This window comes from Dendrobates tinctorius, unplaced genomic scaffold (assembly GCF_039654945.1).
Source record: "Dendrobates tinctorius isolate UK_male_01 unplaced genomic scaffold, ASM3965494v1 ptg000370l, whole genome shotgun sequence".
Lineage (NCBI taxonomy): Eukaryota > Metazoa > Chordata > Amphibia > Anura > Dendrobatidae > Dendrobates > Dendrobates tinctorius.
In genome coordinates, this window is record NW_027362036.1 from 1,767,869 (window position 1) to 1,789,335 (window position 21,467).

Here is a 21,467-nt window from a genome sequence, read left to right on the forward strand (position 1 = left end):
AGCCCATCTCGACTCATAAATAAGGTGAAGTTAATAATCATCATGAACTTTGTAAAGGGGCATTACAGTATCATCCCTGTGCTGTAACTTTACTGTCTGCACTATCCCTCTGTCGGGACAACCCTGGGTATTATCCCACTGTGTGCATTTTCAAGATGCATTTCGGAAACCGCAATAATCATAAAATTTATATATTCAATTTTGCTGCTAAAGATAATCATGGTGGAGTGGGGCCCACTTTATGTTTGCAATGGTTACTTGTTAACCTCGTGGATGAAGTATAGTAATACAAAAGCACTGAGGCTTGACGGATGCTCGTATCTTTTCTAGCAATTTACTCTAATCCTTTCGGTAATATTGAGACTGGTGAAGATCACACAAAAAACTTGTAATGATTATTCATTTAGTTTGGACCATAAAAGGAAATCTGTTACCCCCAAAATCAATATTAAAAATCTATACACTCATATAGGGGACTTAGCTCCTATAGAATCATACTAACAGTGCACCTGTTAGTGGTGCAGTACCTGAGAAAATACTTTTAATTCACGTGCAAAAGTGGATTCTTTTGCAAGTGAACACCCGATTCTTACACTAGGGCTGGTCCAAACAATAAAAACAATCAGGGCAATTGTTACCACCCACCTTTCGTGTCTACCTCTTTCCTCATAGACTGTAAGCTTGCAAGCAGGGCCCTCATTCCTCTTGGTATCTGTTATAATCTATGTGATTATTGCTATGCTGTAATGTCTATCGTCTGTACAAGTCCCCTCTGAAATGTAAAGTGCTGCGGAATATGTTGGTGCTATAGAAATGAAATTATTATTATTATTCTTTGGTGCACCAAAGCATGGCTAATAGTTTGGTACACAGTTATACCGCCTTCGTTTTGCATGTTTCGGGTCTTCCCTTGCTTCTGATTCACACTGCTCACTTCCCAGATCAAGCACTGTACAAACTCAGTCCCCATGCAGACTAACACTGTCTGAGCCCTGCCACGTATGCACAGTGTTAGTGCCAGTGGTGGCATGCACACAGTGAGGGAGTGCACTTTCTCCTCTCTATCTCCTTTCTGTGGACACAACAGCCAAAACTAAGGCACCTGGAAGTGTAGCGAACAATGTCCGTAGAGAGGAGCCAGGGAGAAGACCACACCTGCCAGTGCACACCAACACTGACACTGTGTGCACGACAGGGGTTAGGCACTGTTAGTACACATCAGTACATACAGTCTGGAAAGAGAACTCTGTGAATCAGAAGTGGGGAAGGCCATGCAAAATGAGGGGGTGTAAGCAGTGTCGGACTGGGGTGCCAAGGGCCCACCAGTAACGCTGACTTTTGAATGCCCCACTTTTCATCTGCATACAAATATTACACTACCCTTTTTTTGTTCACACATTTACCTATGTCTCTGTATAAAAAAAATAGTTTGGTTACTGAATGATGAGATGCTGCTTTTTTTCTGTACAGAGTGAATCAAGTGAATTATGCCAAGTACTGCCCATACAGTGGGGTTGGGGGCCCAGATCTGCACAGGGGCCCACCGGGGGATTCATCTGTTACCCTGTAGGCCAGTCCAAGCCTGGGTGTAAGGGAAGAGTGAGATGGAAGTATAAATCAGACAAGGATCGCAACGCAACGCTCGGACTTGTCATTGCCTCTCCCAACCTGAGTGTGACAGCATGTATTTCCATGCAGCTGTCATGCTCGGACCAAGAAAGCAGACATCCAGTCTGAGAACTGGGTTGCGATACTCGTTCGAGTTATACGGCGGTCTGACTTTTTCCTAATAGTGCAATATTAATATTAATTTTAAGGGGTGACAAATTCCATTGAGTGAATAAATATAGCCCTTTTATTACTCCAGCTCTGAATAAACAATATACTATTTCCACCTAACCACTACCAAAGTGAAGTACTTCTGGAAGTAATATGCTGTGTTTATAAACTGTATTTGCACTGCCGCCTATTATGTTTTTACATAGGGGAATGTTGGATTAAGGACAGAGCTAATATAACAACCTTGGATGGTATGTGAATGGCTACGGTATATGCCGAACAGTAAAATCCTGTGACCCTAATAATTGTCACGGGTATGAATATGGCTTAAACTTTGCTCCTATCGGTGTGTTGGTGTGTATAGTGTAATATAAAATGACCACACAAATGTCAGTAAAACACAGTCTGCTGCCTATAACACATCAAGCCCCCAGTAATTCGCATTTGTCCATTATTTGTACAATGCCATTATACGTATATGTATATTTATCTTTGATAGATTAGAGCGATACATGGAATAAATGTATATATAAATATATACAGTATGCTTGACACCATTGCGCTTTCTGGAAAAAAAAAGTTTCAGAGTCACACTGACTCCTTCTTAAAGACAACCATACATAAAAAGATGGTTTGTGTACAGTTGTCCTGAAAAAAGAGTGGGCGTGACTCGGAAACGCGTTGACAATAAACCATCATTTTATGCCCGATTGTGGATGTCCTTTTTCCAGTAAGAGCAGAATACTTCCATTGCCTAGACAATTTTGTTTTCCTGACACTACCTTATGGAAGCTGCAGCATCTGGACTACAAGTCTTTTAAGTGGTTGTGGCACCCGAAACCCTATAAGGTGAGCGCAATTTCCTCTTCCCTTCCTTGGTGTTACTTGAATAAAACCAAATTGTGCTTTTGCACATTATTTCTGTGATTTTTAAGCCCCCATTACACATAGCGATATCGCTAGCAATATCGCTGTAACGTGACCGATTTTGTAACGTAGCAGCGATATCGCTATGTCTGATACTTACCTCCGACCGGCTCCCCCGCTGCTCATCGCTGGTCGCGTGAGAACGTCCTGGATCATTTCACGTCGGGCGCTTCCTGCTGGGCTTCCTGTGGCGCCGACGAGCGACGTGTGGACGCGGGCGGGAGGACGTCAGGATCGTCTGACAGGTAAGTAGCACCCCCTGACCGCTGCGATGTCGCTGGTGAGATCTGCCTGTGTGGCAGCTCACTAGCGACCACTTAGCGATGCACCAGCGATCCATATCATTGTCGGGATCGCTGGTGCATCGTTTAGTGTAACGGTACCCTTAAGTAATACTCCATAAAAAACAACTACCAAAAACGCAAGTCGTTATCTGTTGTGCAAGTAGTTAAATACAAAATGCATCTCTGCTACAATTGTGACTATGACAAATATTTTTCCATATGTTGTATATGCAGATTTTACTAGACTTTCACAATAATTACACAAAGGTCCCAAGGACAACACAGCCATTTGGTGTGAAATTAGGTGCAAATCATGTATGTCAGAAATGGCTGCAAACACCTTTCCCTGAGCAGAGGGTTCTGTCCTCCTCCATTATCCAACCTCCTGTTTTCCCAGCACCTTGTAAGCTGTGAAAACAACACTTTATCACCTCCTCCCATCTTGCCACATATCAATTCTCAGTCCCCCTAGAGTTTTTCCCTCACTATCCAAACAAGCACTCGCCTTTTGGCTCTTTTGGATAAAAGCTGTGATTTTACATCTTCAGAATTGCAAATGTCAACTCCCATTGGTGTTCACTCGTGACTCATAAGTTAACGCTGTCTTTGCAACCCAAATGTATTAATCAATATAAAAAATGTGAACTGGACCCAAGAGCTTTGCAGATTGATTATACAAAAACGTGACATCACGGAACTTCACGTGTTGGTAGGAATTGTATTAGTGATGAAAGTGTTAAGCATAACGGCATATCAATTTAATGTGATAGGTGAAAAATAGAAAAATTTATAGAAAACACAATTCCGGTAATTAATACATATAGGGCTTTAAACATGGCAGTGCATAGTAATGCAATAGTAATATAAAAATAAGTAAAATAATACAGTATTCTACATTATTTTATACCATTTAGAGTTGCATAGTTTTAAGCTTGAAAAAAAAAAAAAAGTCCATCAATTTTAACGTATAATCCTAACATGTGGAAGGTGAAAACCTCATGTAGCGGATGCCAATCGCCCCATATTACGGGGAAATTCCTTTCCGACTACAAATATGGCAAACAGGCTGAATTAATATGTAAGTCGTATTACTCTAAAGATTTTCACTTTTGAAAAAAAAACTTAAAACAAAGATAATAAAATATAAAAAAATAGAGAAAGCGGTATATAGAATTAGCATTTTATATTTAAGCTAAGAATTTCACGTTTAGAGAAAAATAGTGACAACTTTACGTATCGGGGTCCCAGGACCGCCAGGAGAAGAGGCACTTGTACAGCTGCCTTAGGGTGGTATGATTATGGTTAGGCTCAGATGAAATCACATGTATTATATCAATTTTTATGTTCACTGTATAAAATTTACTTCATAAACTTTTTTTTTTTCTCCTATGAAACTCATTGACTGAAAGATTCAGTAAATGTCTAATATACCATATAAATCTCGAGTGTGGCACCTGGTAAAGTGCATATGGTAATGGTCCTAAACATTTATGCTGCAAGCTACATTATAATGTGATGGAATTTTCAACAAATTGAGAATGTTAAGAATAGTAAATACAATCATTAATCATTATTTACACTTTTACCTTTACAGGTAATTTTAGAAGATCATATCACTATTATTAATATTACAATAATAAACTGCGTAAAGGTATATTCACAGTTTTGTATTTTTGCCCTGAAAAATGCAGCATTTCACTGTCCAAGCGAAGTGGATGAGATTTCTGAAACCTCAGGCACATTTCGCTTATTTTTTGCAGGTTTGAAGACGTTTCAGATCTGAAGTAGGTTAAGTCTTTCAGCGTTTTTCTAATAATAATATATAATAATATAATAAATTTTATTTTTATAGCGCCGACATATTCCGCAGCACTTTACATTTCAGAGGGGATTTGTACAGACAATAGACATTACAGCATAACAATAATCACATACAGTAGATTATAACAAATACCAAGTGGAGTGAGGGCCCTGCTCGCAAGCTTACAGTCTATGAGGAAAGAGGTAGACACGAAAGGTGGGTGGTAACAGTTGCCCTGATTATATGGACCAGCCATAATGTTAAGTGTGTAACAGTACAGACACAGAGGGCTAATGGATGAATAAAGCATGTGGGAACATGATGCTGGGAACCTGGTTATGGTAAAACTTTTGGCTCTGCCACACAGGGATAGGTTAGGTTAATGTGTTGAGGCGATAGGCCAGTCTGAATAAATGCGTTTTCAGGACACGCTTAAAATTGTGGGGATTGGGGACTAATCGTATTGACCTGGGAAGTGCATTCCAAAGAATTGGCGCGGCACGTGTAAAGTCTTGGAGACGGGAGTGGGAGGTTCTGACTATTGAGGATACTAACCTCAGGTCATCAGCAGAACGGAGGGCGCGGGTAGGGTGGTATACTGAAACAAGGGAGGAGATGTAGGGTGGTGCTGAGCCATGGAGGGCTTTGTGGGTGAGGGTAATAAGTTTATACTGAATTCTGGAGTGGATGGGTAGCCAGTGTAATGACTGGCACAAGGTAGAGGCATCGGTGTAACGATTGGTGAGGAATATGATCCTGGCTGCAGCATTCAAGACAGATTGGAGAGGGGAGAGTTTTGTAAGAGGGAGACCGATTAGAAGAGAGTTAGAATAGTCGAGACGAGAATGAATAAGAGAAACAGTAAGAGTTTTTGCAGAGTCAAAAGTAAGAAAAGGTCGAATTCTAGAAATGTTTTTGAGGTGCAGATGACAAGAGCGAGCCAGTGATCGAATGTGGGGGGCAAAGGAAAGCTCGGAATCAAGTATGACCCCAAGACAGCGGGCATGTTGCTGGGGAGTAATAGTGGAACCACAGACGGAAATGGCAATGTCGGGTGTAGGTACATTAGTAGCGGGAGGAAACACAAGGAGTTCAGTCTTTGACAGGTTCAGTTTCAGATATAGTGAGGACATGATATTAGACACAGCGTTTAGACAATCGCCAGTGTTTTCTAGAAAGGCTGGCGTGATGTCAGGAGAAGAAGCGTATAATTGGGTGTCATCAGCATAGAGATGGTACTGGAAACCAAATCTACTGATTGTTTGACCAATAGGGGCAGTGTACAAGGAGAAGAGGAGGGGGCCTAGAACCGATCCTTGAGGAACCCCAACAGTAAGGGGAAGGTGAGAGGAGGAGGAACCGGCAAAAGAAACAGTAAAGGAGCGGTCGGAGAGATAGGAGGAGAACCAGGAGAGAACGGTGTCCTTGAGGCCAATGGAATGGAGCATAGTGAGGAGGAGCTGATGATCCACAGTGTCGAATGCTGCAGAGAGATCCAAGAGAATTAGCATGGAGTAATGACCATTTGATTTAGCTGTTAGCAGATCATTAGAGACTTTAGTGAGGGCAGTTTCAGTGGAGTGTAAAGAGCGGAAACCGGATTGGAGAGGGTCGAGAACAGAGTTTTCTGAGAGATAGCGGATAAGACGGGAGTGGACCAGGTGTTCCAGGAGTTTAGAGATGAAGGGAAGATTAGAGACAGGTCTATAGTTAGCGGCACAGTTTTGGTCGAGGGATGGTTTTTTAAGTAGTGGATGTATGATGGCATGCTTAAATGAGGAGGGAAAAATACCAGAAGAGAGAGAGAGGTTAAATATTTTAGTTAGGTGAGGGGTGACAGCAGGGGAAAGGGACTGGAGGAGATGTGACGGAAATGGGTCACTGGTGCAAGTAGTTGGGCGAGAAGATGCAAGGAGCCTGCTTACTTCTTCTTCTGTGACTGGTTCAAAATCAGAGAGTGAGTTAGATGCAGTGGGGGAGGGAGGACAGTGCATGGTATGAGGGGATTGGGAGATAATTTCCTGTTGGATCTGGTCAATGTTTTCTTTGAAGTAATTGGCCAGATCGTCAGCTCGGAGCTCCGTGGTTGGGGCCTGTACTCTTGGATTGAGTAGAGAATGAAAAGTGTCAAAGAGACGTTTCGGGTTATTGGACAGTGAGATGATGAGGGTGTTGAAATAGGTTTGTTTGGAGAGGTGAAGGGCAGTGTTGTATGTTCTAAGCATAAACTTAAAATGGATGAAATCTTCGTGCAGATTGGATTTTCTCCACAGACGTTCGGCGCACCTGGAGCACCGCTGCAGGAAACGTGTTTGCACCGTGTGCCAGGGTTGTCGCCGTCTGCGTTGTGGTGTTCTATTTATAGGGGGTGCAAATTCATCCAGGGCAGTTTGAAGTGTTTCATTGTAATGCTTCTAATAAATGTAAAAAAAAAAAACACATTGAAAACTCAACTCAAAAACAAATACAAACAAAAAGAGACAAAACACGCACACATACCTTAAGGCCTCATTCAGACACTTGTGAAATTTCTCATACGTAAAAACAAAAAGTGTTATTCATCACTTTTGGATCAAAGTTTAGTCAGTGTTTGGTCTGTGTGTCAGTTTTTGCCAGTTTCATCAATGATTTTTCACTATTAAAAAACCCTACAAAGCTTGACGATATTTTCTCTCATCCGAGAAAATCAGCCCAAATATGCTAATCACACTCCGATCAGTGTGTGACGTAGTGTGATCTGATTTTCTTGGATGTGGTGAATGAAAAATGTCTCCATCTTCTCCCTTTCCTGTGTCCAAGAACATCAAGCTGCACTCAGATGTCATCCGTGTGGTCTGATGTTTTCAACTGACTGGAATGACCAAGTGCATTGAAATTCGGAGGCAACTCGGGTACGCTGTGATATTTTCCTCCAACCAGCTCAGTGAACAGCCACGTAGGCTAACATGGAGACAACTGCTAGATGGATAGCACTTGTCCAATTTTTGTCATGTGCACGAACCCTAAGAATACGTTTGTGAAAAATGGATATATCAGTAAGGCCTAACTGTAGATAGATAAAGATAAGAAGAGGCAGTATCTTGTGCTGCTTTATTTTTCTCTATGTAGATAGATAGATAGATAGATAGATAGATAGATAGATAGATAGATACAGTGAAGGGAATAATTATTTGATCCCTTGCTGACTTTGTAAGTTTGCCCACTGACAAAGACACGAACAGTCTATAATTTTAAGGGTAATAATAATAATAATAATAATCTTTATTTATATAGTGCCAACATATTCCGCAGCGCTTTACAGTTTAACAGTTTCAAAACACAAGTCATAAGTAATAACGCTAACAATACAATAATTAAAGCAAAAGGGTAGGTTAATTATAACATTGAGAGATAGAATATCAAAAATAAAATCCAGAAAATCGCATTGTATAAATTATATAAATGTATTTGCATTTTGCTGTGAGAAATAAGTATTTGATCCCTTTGGCAAACAAGACTTAATACTTGGTGGCAAAACCCTTGTTGGCAAGCACAATAGTCAGAGGTTTTTTGTAGTTGATGATGAGGTTTGCGCACATGTCAGGAGGAATTTTGGTCCACTCCTCTTTGCAGATCATCTCTAAATCATTAAGATTTTGAGGCTGTCGCTTGGCAACTCAGAGCTTCTTCTCCCTCCATAAGTTTTATATGGGATTAAGGTCTGCAGACTGGCTACACCACTCCATGACCTTAGTGTGCTTATTTTTGAGCCACAGTTTTGTTGCCTTGGCTGAATATTTTGGGTCATTGTCTTGCTGGAAGATCCAGCTACAACCCATTTTTAAGGTCGTGGTGGAGGGAAGGAGGTTATCACTAGAGATGAGCGAATTTGAACTGGTCAGGGCTAATTCAGCAAGCTATAGCGCTTACCGAATAAGCTGCAGAGGGAACCCGGTGTCTTGGATTGTTTCATCTGATCAGCTGTTCGGCTCCGCAGCTGCATGTGTTGCAACTGTCATACAGCCGCAACGCTGATCAGCTGGCGTGATCCAGGAAGCCGGGTTCCCTCTACAGCTTATTAGGTAAGTGCTGTAGCCTGCCAAATAAACCCTGACCTGATCAAATTCGCTTATCTCTAGTTATCACTCTGGATATTATGGTACATGGTTCCATCTATTCTCCCATTGATGCGGTGATGTAGTCCTGTGCCCTTAGCAGAGAAACACCCCCAAAACATAATGTTGCCACCTCCATGCTTGACAGTAGGGACGGTTTTCTTTGGGTCATAGGCAGCATTTTTCTTCCTCCAAACCCGGCAAGTTGAGTTAATGCCAAAGAGCTCAATTTTTTTCTCATGTGACCACAGCACCATCTCACATTCACTCACAAAATCATCCAGGTGTTCACTGGCAAACTTCAGAAGGGCCTGCACATGTGCCTTCTTGAGCAGGAGGACCATGCAGGCACTGCAGAATTTTAAACCTTTATGGTGGTATGTGTTACCAATGGTTTTCTTGGTGACTGTGGTCCCAGCTGCCTTGAGATCATAAACAAGTTCCCCCCATGTAGTTTTAGGCTGATCTCTCACCTTCCACATGATCAAGGATACCCCACGAGGTGAGATTTAGCATGGTGCCCAAGATCAATGTTGATTGACAATCATTTTATATTTATTCCATTTTCCTACTATTGCACCAACAGTTGTTTCCTTCTCACCCTGCGTCTTACTTATGGTTTTGTAGCCCATTCCAGCTTTGTGCAGGTCTATGATCATGTCCCTGACATCCTTATAAAGCTCTTTGCGATGTACCAGCGATCCCGACCAGCGATATGACGCAGTCAGGATCGCTGGTACATTGCTAAGTGGTCGCTAGTGAGCTGCCACACAGGCAGATCTCACTAGCGACATCGCAGGGGTCGGGGGTCACTACTTACCTGTCACACCAGGCGATCCTGCGTCCTCCCGCCCGGCTCCACGCATCGCTCGTCATCACAGCAGGAAGCGCCGCAGGAAGCTGACGACGAGAAACAGTCCTGGACGTTCACGCGCGATCAGCGATAACCAGCGGGGAAGCCGGTCGTAGGTAAGTATCAGACACAGCGATATCGCTAGCAATATCTCTTAGTGTGACAGGCCCTTTAGTGTCTGACTGATTAATTGAGTCTGTGGACAGGGGTCCTCTATAAAGGTGATTATGCAAGACACCTGTCTTTAATGCAGGTAACGAGTTTATTTAGGAGCATCTAACTGGTCTGTAGGAGCCAGAAATCTTAATGGTTGGTATGGGATCAAATACTTATTTATCACTGCAAAATGCAAATACATTTATATAATTTATACTATGTGATTTTCTGGATTATATTTTTGATATTCTATCTCTCAATGTTAAAATTAACCTACCCTAAAAATTATACACTATTCATGTCTTTGTCAGTGAGTAAACTTACAAAATCAGAAAGGGATCAAATACTTATTTCCCCCACTGTAGCTATAGACAGATAGATAGATAGATAGATAGATAGATAGATAGATAGAGATATAGAGATATATGGGATAGATAGATAGATAGATAGATAGATAGATAGATATGGGATAGATAGATAGATAGATAGATAGATAGATAGATAGGGGACAGATAGATAGATAGATAGATAGATAGATATGGGATAGATAGATAGATAGATAGATAGATAGATAGGTAGATAGATAGATAGATAGATAGATATGGGGTAGATAGATAGATAGATAGATAGATATGGGGTAGATTGATAGAGGAGGAGGGAAACAGTTACCATAGCTGTGGTCATTAAGATTCATAAAAAAAAAAAAAAAAAGTGATCAGACTGATATTTAATGTTTTATGGCCATTTTTCAATACTGACGATAGGGTAATAAGGGATAAAAACAGTAACAATGTATTTTTTCCTTGGGCAACTTGAAACACCATAAAAAGTGCTAAATCCAGAATGCAATGTTGTGCTCCATTCCATGGCATATCCTCATAATAAAGAAATGCCCCCCAATGCTGAGATATTAGGAGGGAACGGGTATATTTTTCCTTTGTAGATAAGCTGTAACGTTTCAAGTTTTCGGCCTGCACGTACATTATATCTCCATGTCACATACTGTGTACTGACAGTGCCTGAGAAGTGGAAATACACGTTACCCCACTAATGGAGCTTCAGTCACTAAGTCCCATTAAGACCCATATGTGACTCAGAGCTCACACCGCCTGTTAATGGTAATCTGTGATTTACCAAGTGCAATAAAGCAAATCCAGGGAAACTTATGTCTGTTCTCGGTTAAACCAATGTCATGTCACTTTCTCTGCTGTGAGAAGTTTATTGGACCAAGTGCAGAGGGGGTTGGGGAGGGAGTCTAGCCGATAATATGGGGACACGCACAAAATACAGGATATTGTAAACTTTACTGATTAACATGGCAGAAAGAATATTAGTACAAGCAATATCAGATATGTGTGTGTTGGGGCGGGCAGTAGTATATGTGAAAAGATCCACTTGTGTTGGGGAAAACCATATAAAAATATTATTATTACTGGAGATTCTATTATACAAGTAATATTTTTTTATTATTACTAATGTTACAGCTGAATTAAGTAAATTAATTTTCAAGGATCCTCCTCTGTTACAGTGTGTCATAGGTCTGTTCTTTTTAGGAAGTCTAAGTGGTTGCCATGAAGAAGCTGATATTCCACTGGACCTTAACTGACTTGGAATTTATGTTTGTTTTTAGGTTCCTCGGAAACTTAAGGGGGTTTTACACTAAGCGATACTGGTTTTGTGACGTTATAGCGATATTGCTAGCGATATCGCTATGTGTGATACTTACCAGCGACCGGCTCCCCCGCTGTCCATCGCTGATCGCGCGAGAATGTCCGGCTCCATTTCTCGTCGTCTGCTTCCTGCTGAGACTTCCTGCTGTGACGACGAGCGACGCTGGAGGCGGGCGGGAGGACGCCAGGATCGCTGTGTGTGAATGGTAAGTATCGTGCGCTGCGTCGCTGCTGAATCGCTGTGAGGTCTTTCTGTATGAAAGCTCACTAGCGATCATTTAGCGATGCACCAGCGATCCTGACCGGGTGGGATCGCTGGTCGGATCGCTGGTGCATCGCTAAATGTAAAAGGGCCTTTACAGTCACACATTGGTAGCCTAGCTTATCAAAGTGTCATTGATTGTTCCCTGTTATCAGCCAGGTTATCCTTTGTCAAAGCTGACTGTGTTAGAACTGATGATAAAAGTGTTGAGAGATATCTGCTTCTATTATCATGTCTTTATCTCACATCTCTCCATTTGTGAGAAACTCCACAAATATTTACAGACATTTATTGCCAACAACTGCAGTCATGGACGAGAGTGTTGGCGCCCTTGAAATTGTTCCAGAAAATGACATGAAATATTTCCCAGACAATTATTGCAATTACACGTTTTGTTATACACATGTTTATTTCCTTTATGTGTACTGGAGCAACACAAAAATACAGAGAAGAAAAAAGGCAAATTGTGCATAATGGTCAAAATTGTTGGCATCCTCAACTAGATATTTGGTTGCACACCCTTTGGAATAAATAACTGCACTCAGTCACTTCCTATAACCACCAACACGCTTCTTACACATCTCAACTGGTGTGAGGTCTCCATTATTTGAATTGTGTCTTCTTCCAAAAGCAATTTTAAGATCTTTCCACAGGTGTTTAATGGGATTTAGATCCAGACTTTTGCTGGCCACTTCAGAACTTTCCAGCATTTAGTTTTTACACATTTCTGAGGGGTGCTTCTTAAAGTATGTTTGGGGTCATTGTTTTGCTGGAAGACCAATGACCTAGGACACAAGACCAGCTTTCTGACACTGGGCATTACATTGTGACCCAAAATCCTTTTGGCAATCTTCAGATTTCATGATGACTTGTGCACAGTCAAGGCACCAAAGTGCCCAAGATAGCAAAACAACACCAAAACATCTTTGAACCCCACCATCCTTGACTGTAGGTACTGTGTTCTTTCCTTTGCTGGCCTTATTTCATTATTGGTAAACAGTAGAATGATGTGCTTTACTAAAAGCTCTATCTTGGTCTCATCTATTGACAAGATGCTTTCCCAGAAGGATTTTGATTTACTAATGTACATTTTGGTAAACTGCAGTATAGCTATTTGTAGCTATTTTCTCTGCTTTTGTCTCTGCGTCAGCATTGGAGTCCTCCAGGGTCTCCTACCATAGCTTTTCATTTCTTTCAAATGTAGATGGATGGTGTGCTCTGACACTGATGCACCCTGAGCCTGAAGAACAGATCAATTGGGGCTGCTTAGCCACCATCTGGACTGTCCTGCGTTGCAACCTTTCATTAAATTTTCTCTGCCATCCACATCTAGGGAGATTAGTTACAGTGCCATGGGTTGTAAACTTCTTATTTATATTGCGCACTATGAACAAAGGAACATCAAGATCTCTGAAGATGTACCTTGTGATTGTTGATGTTCTTCAACAATTTTGATTCTCAAGGCTTGAGACAATTCTCTACTCTTCCTGTTCTCCATGCTTAGTGTGGCATATATAGACACACAATTAAAAGATCAAGTCAACTTCGCCCCTTTTTATCAGGTTTCAGGTGTGATTTTCATATTGCCCATACCTTTTACTTACTACAGGTGAGTTTGAATGAGCATCACATGCTTGAAACTAAATTGATTACCCACAATTTTAGAAAGGTGTCAACAGTTTTGAACAGCTCATTTTTGTGTTTTTTTTTGTTAAATTATATCCAATTTGCCTCTTGTTCTCTGTTTTGTTTGTGTTGTTCCAATACACACAAAGGAAATAAACATTTATATAACAAAATATGTGTAATTGCAATAATTTTCAGGGAGAGAATCTTCATTTTCTGGAAAAATTTCAAGGTTGCCAACACTTTTGGCCATGACTGTAATAGTAGTTCTTTTTATTAGCTTAGATCTTTTGTGCAATTTATAGTCTACAGAGTTTAGTTTCTGACAAACCACAATATGGAGTCTGCCGCATAAACATAGACTATTGTATCCTTAGTAATTCATTAGATTAGTAGTTACCAATCTCATGTGGGATATATGGTAATGTTTTAGCAAATTGCTAAATTAGTATGGTATCTTATTGCTTCTTGCATTTCCAAAGATAGAGTATAGTAAAAAGTTGTTTCATCATGTAAAACCCCATCAAAAGACAACGGGCACTCCCTCTGTCTGTTGAAAGTCAGGTTCAATCTCCAGAGGAGACCCATCTTCTTTACCGGAAGAACTATTAATCTATGAAGTCGCTTACTTGAGGAAATAGTCATAATGGGAAACATTGGTTTCGAAAAAAAGCTTAGATGCTTTTTTTTTTTTTACAAGAAAATAACATATATGCATATTTAAATTTGTCAAATTCATTTCTGAGTGCTCAGTATAGTGGATTGACAATTAAGATCAGTGGGGAAGATTAGTTCTTCTGGGGCAGAACAGAAGAACCATTGTGATTGTACATATATAACCCTTCCTTTTACCCTTCCCTTCTCTCGGTTGAACCTTTTTGTACAAGTTCCATTTTTCAATCTCATAAACTATGTATCTATGTATATATGTAAGAGCCGGAATGAGTAAAATATTTAGCAGCAGCGCAGTAAATAGAGGAATAACAGTAGTTATACTTGTTGTCATAGAAGACTGAAATCCACATTCTAGTCTCCATATGATCCAATGCCATAATGAAGTGAGATATGAATAAGATATATAATTCTGATATTACTAGAGATTATATACATTTATTGCAATCTACAATTGTACCTGCTCTGTATGGGTGGTGTGGCTGCTAAGCTACGTCCATTTCTCTTGTAACTTGTAAAATTAAATCTTGAGACAAAATTTTATTAGGGACAAGTAGAACCTGGTGATTAACTACAGCTCTTCATAGTAGTGGTCTCCAACCTGTTGTTCTCCATCATCTTCAGAGCTACCACTCCAGCATATTGTTAGTTGTAGCTCTGTAACAGATGGACTTCACCAATTTAAGGCATTTTTCATCTTTTGTTACCAAAATCGACTCTTGAGTCATTCTTGGACAGGACATTGCAATTCTTCCCCAGAGATGAACACATAGTGTATATTACCAGTAGACATCTCATACGGTGGAAGTAAGACATTTCCTAGTATGGAAACAGTTGCCTTCCTGAAGCATCTGTATCAGTAGATATAGGGTCAGCTTTGATGTGTCCAGACTAGTGATTTAAAGGCTTCACAGATTTGTCTAACAGCTTTTGCCAACTTGAATGTAATTGACTGTGAAGAGAAAATGTTTTTTTAAGGGTCGGCTTATTTCCTATTAACCTCTGCACAGATGACACCATCTACACTAATATATACAATGGTACATACATTATACTGCAATTCCCAGGATGTAGAATACAGCTTAAATCATGGATTTTATGTCCACGTTCATTGATATTGGAGACAATGACATGAGGGCCTTGTTACCCATCATAGGCCATATCCATGTACAATGTGGTCTACATATGAACCCGACATGTCATATATGAGATTACCAATTTATAGTATCACTCGAGCTACTATATATTTTTTCATAAGCATTTAACACTTTAGAATCCTTTTAAGAAGAAGTAATTGTAGACGTGACATTGGTGTAATACTAAGATAATCAGGGAAAAGATTAACCAATATGGAATATAGATGTAGACAGACATAGATTTGTGGGTACTACAACAATAGGCAAAAGGCAGCCAAGTAAATAGTTAATTTTGGCACTTTTGTAGTTTTGAAATAGAAAGGTTTTGATAAGGTCTTCTTATTATTGTAAAACAAGGGGTTCAATCATTGGGGTGTAGTTGTGCATGGATCTAAGAGTCTGTAGGGCCAAAAGTGTCCCTCTGTCACCATTTAATGAGGCCAGTATTATCAATGATGTGTTGTAGATGGGGGAGATGTTACAGGTTCTGCACTGGGGCCCAAGGGATTGACGTGACACCTGCAAGATATCATATGGCTGATGCTGAAGATTTGCTACAGAGGTAGTAATCACAGACACATCATATGTGCAGTGAGTATATTAATTATAACTCTGGACATTATATATCAGTGTTCAGAATATCATCAAGGGTTTTTATTATACAGATACTTAGACTACAGACATCCAAAGATGTGCAACACAATCTCGATATTTTCACTGAGTTCTCAATAATTTGATGTCTTTTACGTACAATTGATCATATTGAATATTGATACATTAGTGATATACACTCAGTCAATAGTATTATATATTGATGCACTTATATAATTATGAATAAATTCTGATTCAGGGAAATATTTACTCATGCAAAATATTATATCCTGATACAGAGTTGTTAAATAATAATGTAGTAGTAAGTAACCTATACTCAAACACTAGTATTATATATTCATATAGTAGTGATATACACTTATGCAATAGCATTATATACCCATATAATAGTGCTATATAGTGATATATAATCTTACAATAGGGTTATATGCTCTTTTAGTAGTGATGGTGATATACTGTATACTCAGACGATAGAATTTTATACTAGTAGTAGTGACATATACTAATATAGTAGTTGCATTATCATATGGTAGTGATATATACTCATAGAGTACCATATATAGTACAGTAGTAATATATCCTTATGCAGAAGTCTTATATACTCACATAGAAGTGCATATACTAATGTAATGTTATTATTTTATCATATATTAGTGATATATACAGTACCATTATGTGCTAATATAGTAGTACTATAAACCGATACAGTAGTATATAATCATATAGAAGTGATGTAAACTTTAACAGAAGTCTTATATACTCATAAAGTAGTGATATATACTCATTCAGAAGTGTTATATACTCATAGTGGCGATATATACTTGTACAGTAGCATTGTGCACTCATATAGTAGCGATATATACTCATTCAGTAGTGTTATATACTCATAGTGGTGATATATACTAGTATAGTAGTATTATATACCCATATAGTAGTGATTTATACTCGTTCAGTAGTATTATATGCTCATAGTGGTGATATATACTCGTACAGTATTTATTTATATACCCATATGATACAGTAGTATTGTATAGTCATATAGTAGTGATTCGAGAAACTTATACAGTAGTATTATATACTCATAGTTGTGATATATACTAGTATAGTAATATCATATACTCATATAGTAGTGATATATACTTGTTCAGGAGTATTATATATTCATAGTGGTGATATATACTAGTAGAGTAGTATTATATACTCTTATAGTAGTGATATTTTCTCGTTCAGTAGCATTATATACTCATACTGGTGATATATACTCGTACAGTAGCATTGCATACTTATATAGGAGTGATATATACTAGTACAGTAGTATTATATACTCATTTAGCTGTGATATATATATATACTTTTACAGAAGTCTTATATCCTCATATAGTAGCGATATTTTCACGTACAGTAGTATTGTACACTTATATATCAGTAATATTTGTACTTCATGCTTTGTAAATTGTTCTGTAAATCACAATATCATTTCTCCATTGTTCCATATAATTGATGATTGTTAAACACCACACATGTGCCAATAACAGCTAATTACCATAATTGTATCACAATCTAAGTTCTCGGTGGAAACTAATTGTAGCATAATCAGGGACACAAAATGCAGAGTGAGATTGAAAAAAATGCAGGCCACAATAATGTCATCTACTCTCGATCATATATGAAATTGATTTACTCATTCAGCATTTTATAATGTGATGCCTTATGTATGACATCATAATACCTCATGATATTAGTACATTATTATATCCAACTGTGTGAGTGTACATTTCTATTGTATTATTATATAACTAGTCTGTATAACTGAATACAGCTATTGTATATATCACTATTTAATGGGTATATCATATTACTGTACTATATTAGCATACATCACTACTATGAGTATATAATACTACTACATGAATATATATTACTACTATATAGTATATCATATCACTGTACTGTATATATCACTACTGTATGAGTATACAAGGCTACTATACTAGTATATATCACTAGTATGAGTATATATCACTACTATATGACAATATAATACTACTATTCTAGTATACATCACTACTGTATGGGTAAATAACTTTACTGTACAAGTATCTATCACTACTATATGGGTACATAATGTTACTATACTAGTATATATCACTATTGCATGAGTATGCAATATTATTGTACTACTAGTATATATCACCACTATATGTGTATACAATACTAATATATTAGTAGATATGGCCACTATGAGTATATAATATCACTGTATAAGCATATATCATTTCTATACCACTATATAATATTACTGTTCAAGTATATATTACTGCTATCTAGATATATACTTCTGTACTAGTATACATCAGTACTATATGGGTATATAATATTGTAGATTGTCAGCTCTTATCTGCAGGATCGTCATTATTTTTGCTTTACTTATTGTATTATCGTTAACTTTGCTATGACTGTTGTATATGAACTGTTAAATTGTAAAGTGCTGCATAATATTTTGGTGCAATGTAAAGAAAGATCATTATTACTAATGTACTAGTATACATCAGTACTATATGGGTATAAGATACTACTGTACTAGTATATATCACTAGTATATGAGTATCTAATACTACTGGACTAGTATATATAACTACTATATGGGTATATATAACTACTATACGAGTATATATCACTACTATATGGGTATATAATACTAGTAGTAACTTGTATGAGGTACACAGGCAAATTATGGCTTCATAGGGCTATTATATACCATATAGAATAAAACATTATATATAATAGATATTACATGCCTTATCCATAAAATCTGATTAGAATATTTACATGGAGTTCCAAGACATAAAAATTAAAGTACCGGTATTTGCATAAGCGATAATGCGTCACCCAGGTATGAACTCTGCCGTTCCTCCTGGCGCTCAGACAACAGGTGATGCCGCTTGTATATGCATTATGATGAAGCCTCAATACTATTCTGTGTATTTATACATTTTCCTAGTGTAATCTAACCACTGCAAGCAGGTTACCTTTGGTGACCTTAAACTTGTGTATGAAACCGATAGCTAGCATCTGCTTCTTTTTCAATAAAATATTTCCTGAAAATTCTTTCAACTACTTTCAGATTGTGTTTTCGTTTCCCTGCTGAAACTTTTGACATATTTAAATCCTGTCCCATCTTTCCCTTGTTCCTCCAGAGGCTACACAGCCTAAGTTTTCTGCTTGAGTCCTATCACTATTTTTTCAGCTCAGCATCGCGTCTTTTTGTAGGTGAGATCTCCAGAACTGAGGAAATTGTACTACGCGCAGTTTTCCAAAATACATCTGTTACCAGCTGAAATTATTGAGTTGCACAAAATGCCGTTCCCTAAAGTTAAGATTTCCCATGAGTGGAAATGTCACTTTCTATGCATAACCGGTCTGCAGCCGTATAACCCAGACTTATGGTCAGGTATATCACTACGTAGCAATGCTGTCACTTATGTTGTCAAACATGAATTTTAATTGTCAGAATATAATATTTTCAAATTATTAAAAAACTAGGGTAAAAAAATTCATAAAATCATGAAATACTATACAAGACAAAGTCTGATATTCAAGTAGGAACCTGATATTTGTAAATTTGGACATCAGGAGCATGAGTATCTACTTTTCGGGCCTTCTCTCCCCATAATATGTGGTACATTAATACTTGACCCCAGGAATGGACACAGTCAGGAGAGGCGCCTTGGACAAGAGCAATATATGGGCCCTTTGAAATCCAATATCTCATCATAATGCACAATTCCACCTGCTTTGGAGGTGATAGGTTGACCCCTTACTTCTTGGGCCACCATGCGGCTGCACAGGTTGCAATGATATATCCAGCCCTGCTTGACCTTCTAAGCATAAGTCTATATTCTTACCTGCAATGTCTTTTTTCCGCTTTTGAGTCTTTTTCTCTGCCTCTTGAGACTCTCCACCTGACACCCCGTAATCTTCATTGATGCACCCGGAGCCGTCAACCAAATTCGGACTGCTGCTTTCTATTTCTCCAGAGCTTAAGCCCAGTTCGGGGTTCAGTCGCCTCCGGGCTTCTGCAGCTGGAAAGTGCCAATCTGAGTGATGAAATGTGTGATGCTGTTCTGCATACAACCTCTCTTCTCGGGGAAAGCTGTGTGGTGTCGTCGCTAGGCATGACGCTGAGAAATCTGAGTATGCCGCATAGTCCGGCTTCTGATGGAAGAATGACACTTGTTGGTAGGGGTGCAAGGGAGATGCTGAATTTAGATCTCCCTGTGGATTCCGCATACAGCCCCAGAGGGGAGCTCCGGAGTGACTGCTTCTCATACAGCTACTTGCCGATGGATCCATTCGTAAAAGCGTTGGGTCGGTCACTTGCGCCAGGTCACCAATAATTGTCCAGCTCCACCGATAAGTTTCTTTTTCAGGAACTTTAAATTTCTTGGCTGCCGATGCTGAAATCTACAGAGAGCAGTTCTTCATTCACAAGACACAAGCATCTTCTCTGTACACGTGTGCTGGCCAGACTGACAGGCTGTATAGTATTGTGCCTAAAAACTGTGTTGTACTGTATATCCAAAGGGGGGCAGATCCACTGTTTAAATACTATGCAGGGAGAGAGAGTGACAAGTTTGTGAAGTGAAATATGAGAGAGGCGAGGGAGGGGTTAACGACACACATTGCATCCCTCCAACCAAAGCAAACCAGGGCTACTATTAATCATCAGTAACCTTATATCCGCATCTAATGGGATTTGCAGATGCAGACTTTTTTTTTTTTTTAAAGATACATTGTCTGTGCTATGAAATGGTCAAAACTGCACACACAAAAAGGGGTCTCTTTTATCTCCCCTGTAATTCTGCATAGTAAAGCTTATGGCACTGTTAGCAAAATGCTTTGAATTTAGGAGAAGAAAAAAAAAGTTTTGCAGTTTCATTCCCAGGATAGACACTTGGCAAATAGCCCCCATATACTATAACCACCAGTATGTTATTCACTGTGTAGTGGCCAGCATGCTAGAAAAATATAGATAGAGTGTATATGTGTGCATGTACAGTATATACAGCTCTGGCAAAAATTAAGAGACCACTGTAAAATTTTCAGTTTGTCTGATTTTTCTCTTTATAGGTATATTTGTGAGTAAAATGTAAATTGCTCTTTTATTCTATAAACTACTGACAACATGTCTTTGAATTTCCAAGCACTAAATTTTGTATTTATTTTCAGAAAATGAGAAATGGTCAAAATAACAAAAAAATGCAGTGCTTGCAGACCTCAAATAATAATAAGAAAACAACTTCATAATCATTTAGAAACTACAATACTAATGTTTTAAATCAGGAAGAGTTCAGAAATCAATATTTTGTGGAATAACCATGATTTGTAATCACAGCTTTCATGCGTCTTGGCATGCTTGCCACCAGACTTTCACACTGCTTTTGGGTGACCTTATGCCATTCCTGGTACAAAAATGTAAGCAGTTCTTCTTTGTTTGATGGCTGTGACTATCCATCTTCCTCTTGATTACATTCCAGAGGTTTTCAATGGGGTTCAGGTCTAGAGATTGGGCTGGCCATGACAGGGATTTGATGT

At 38.7% G+C, this 21,467-nt stretch overlaps 1 protein-coding gene across 1 annotated transcript in view; it reads right to left on the reverse strand.

Annotated features, from left to right (window-relative positions):
* MEOX1 (mesenchyme homeobox 1) overlaps positions 1-20,476 on the reverse strand; it is a 70,736-nt gene extending 50,260 nt beyond the window's left edge. The window contains exon 1 of the mRNA XM_073562901.1: positions 19,778-20,476. Coding sequence (XP_073419002.1) covers positions 19,778-20,225 — 448 coding nt within the window. The 5' untranslated portion in view covers positions 20,226-20,476. The remainder of the gene's footprint in view (positions 1-19,777) is intronic.
* Positions 20,477-21,467: the final 991 nt, after the last annotated feature.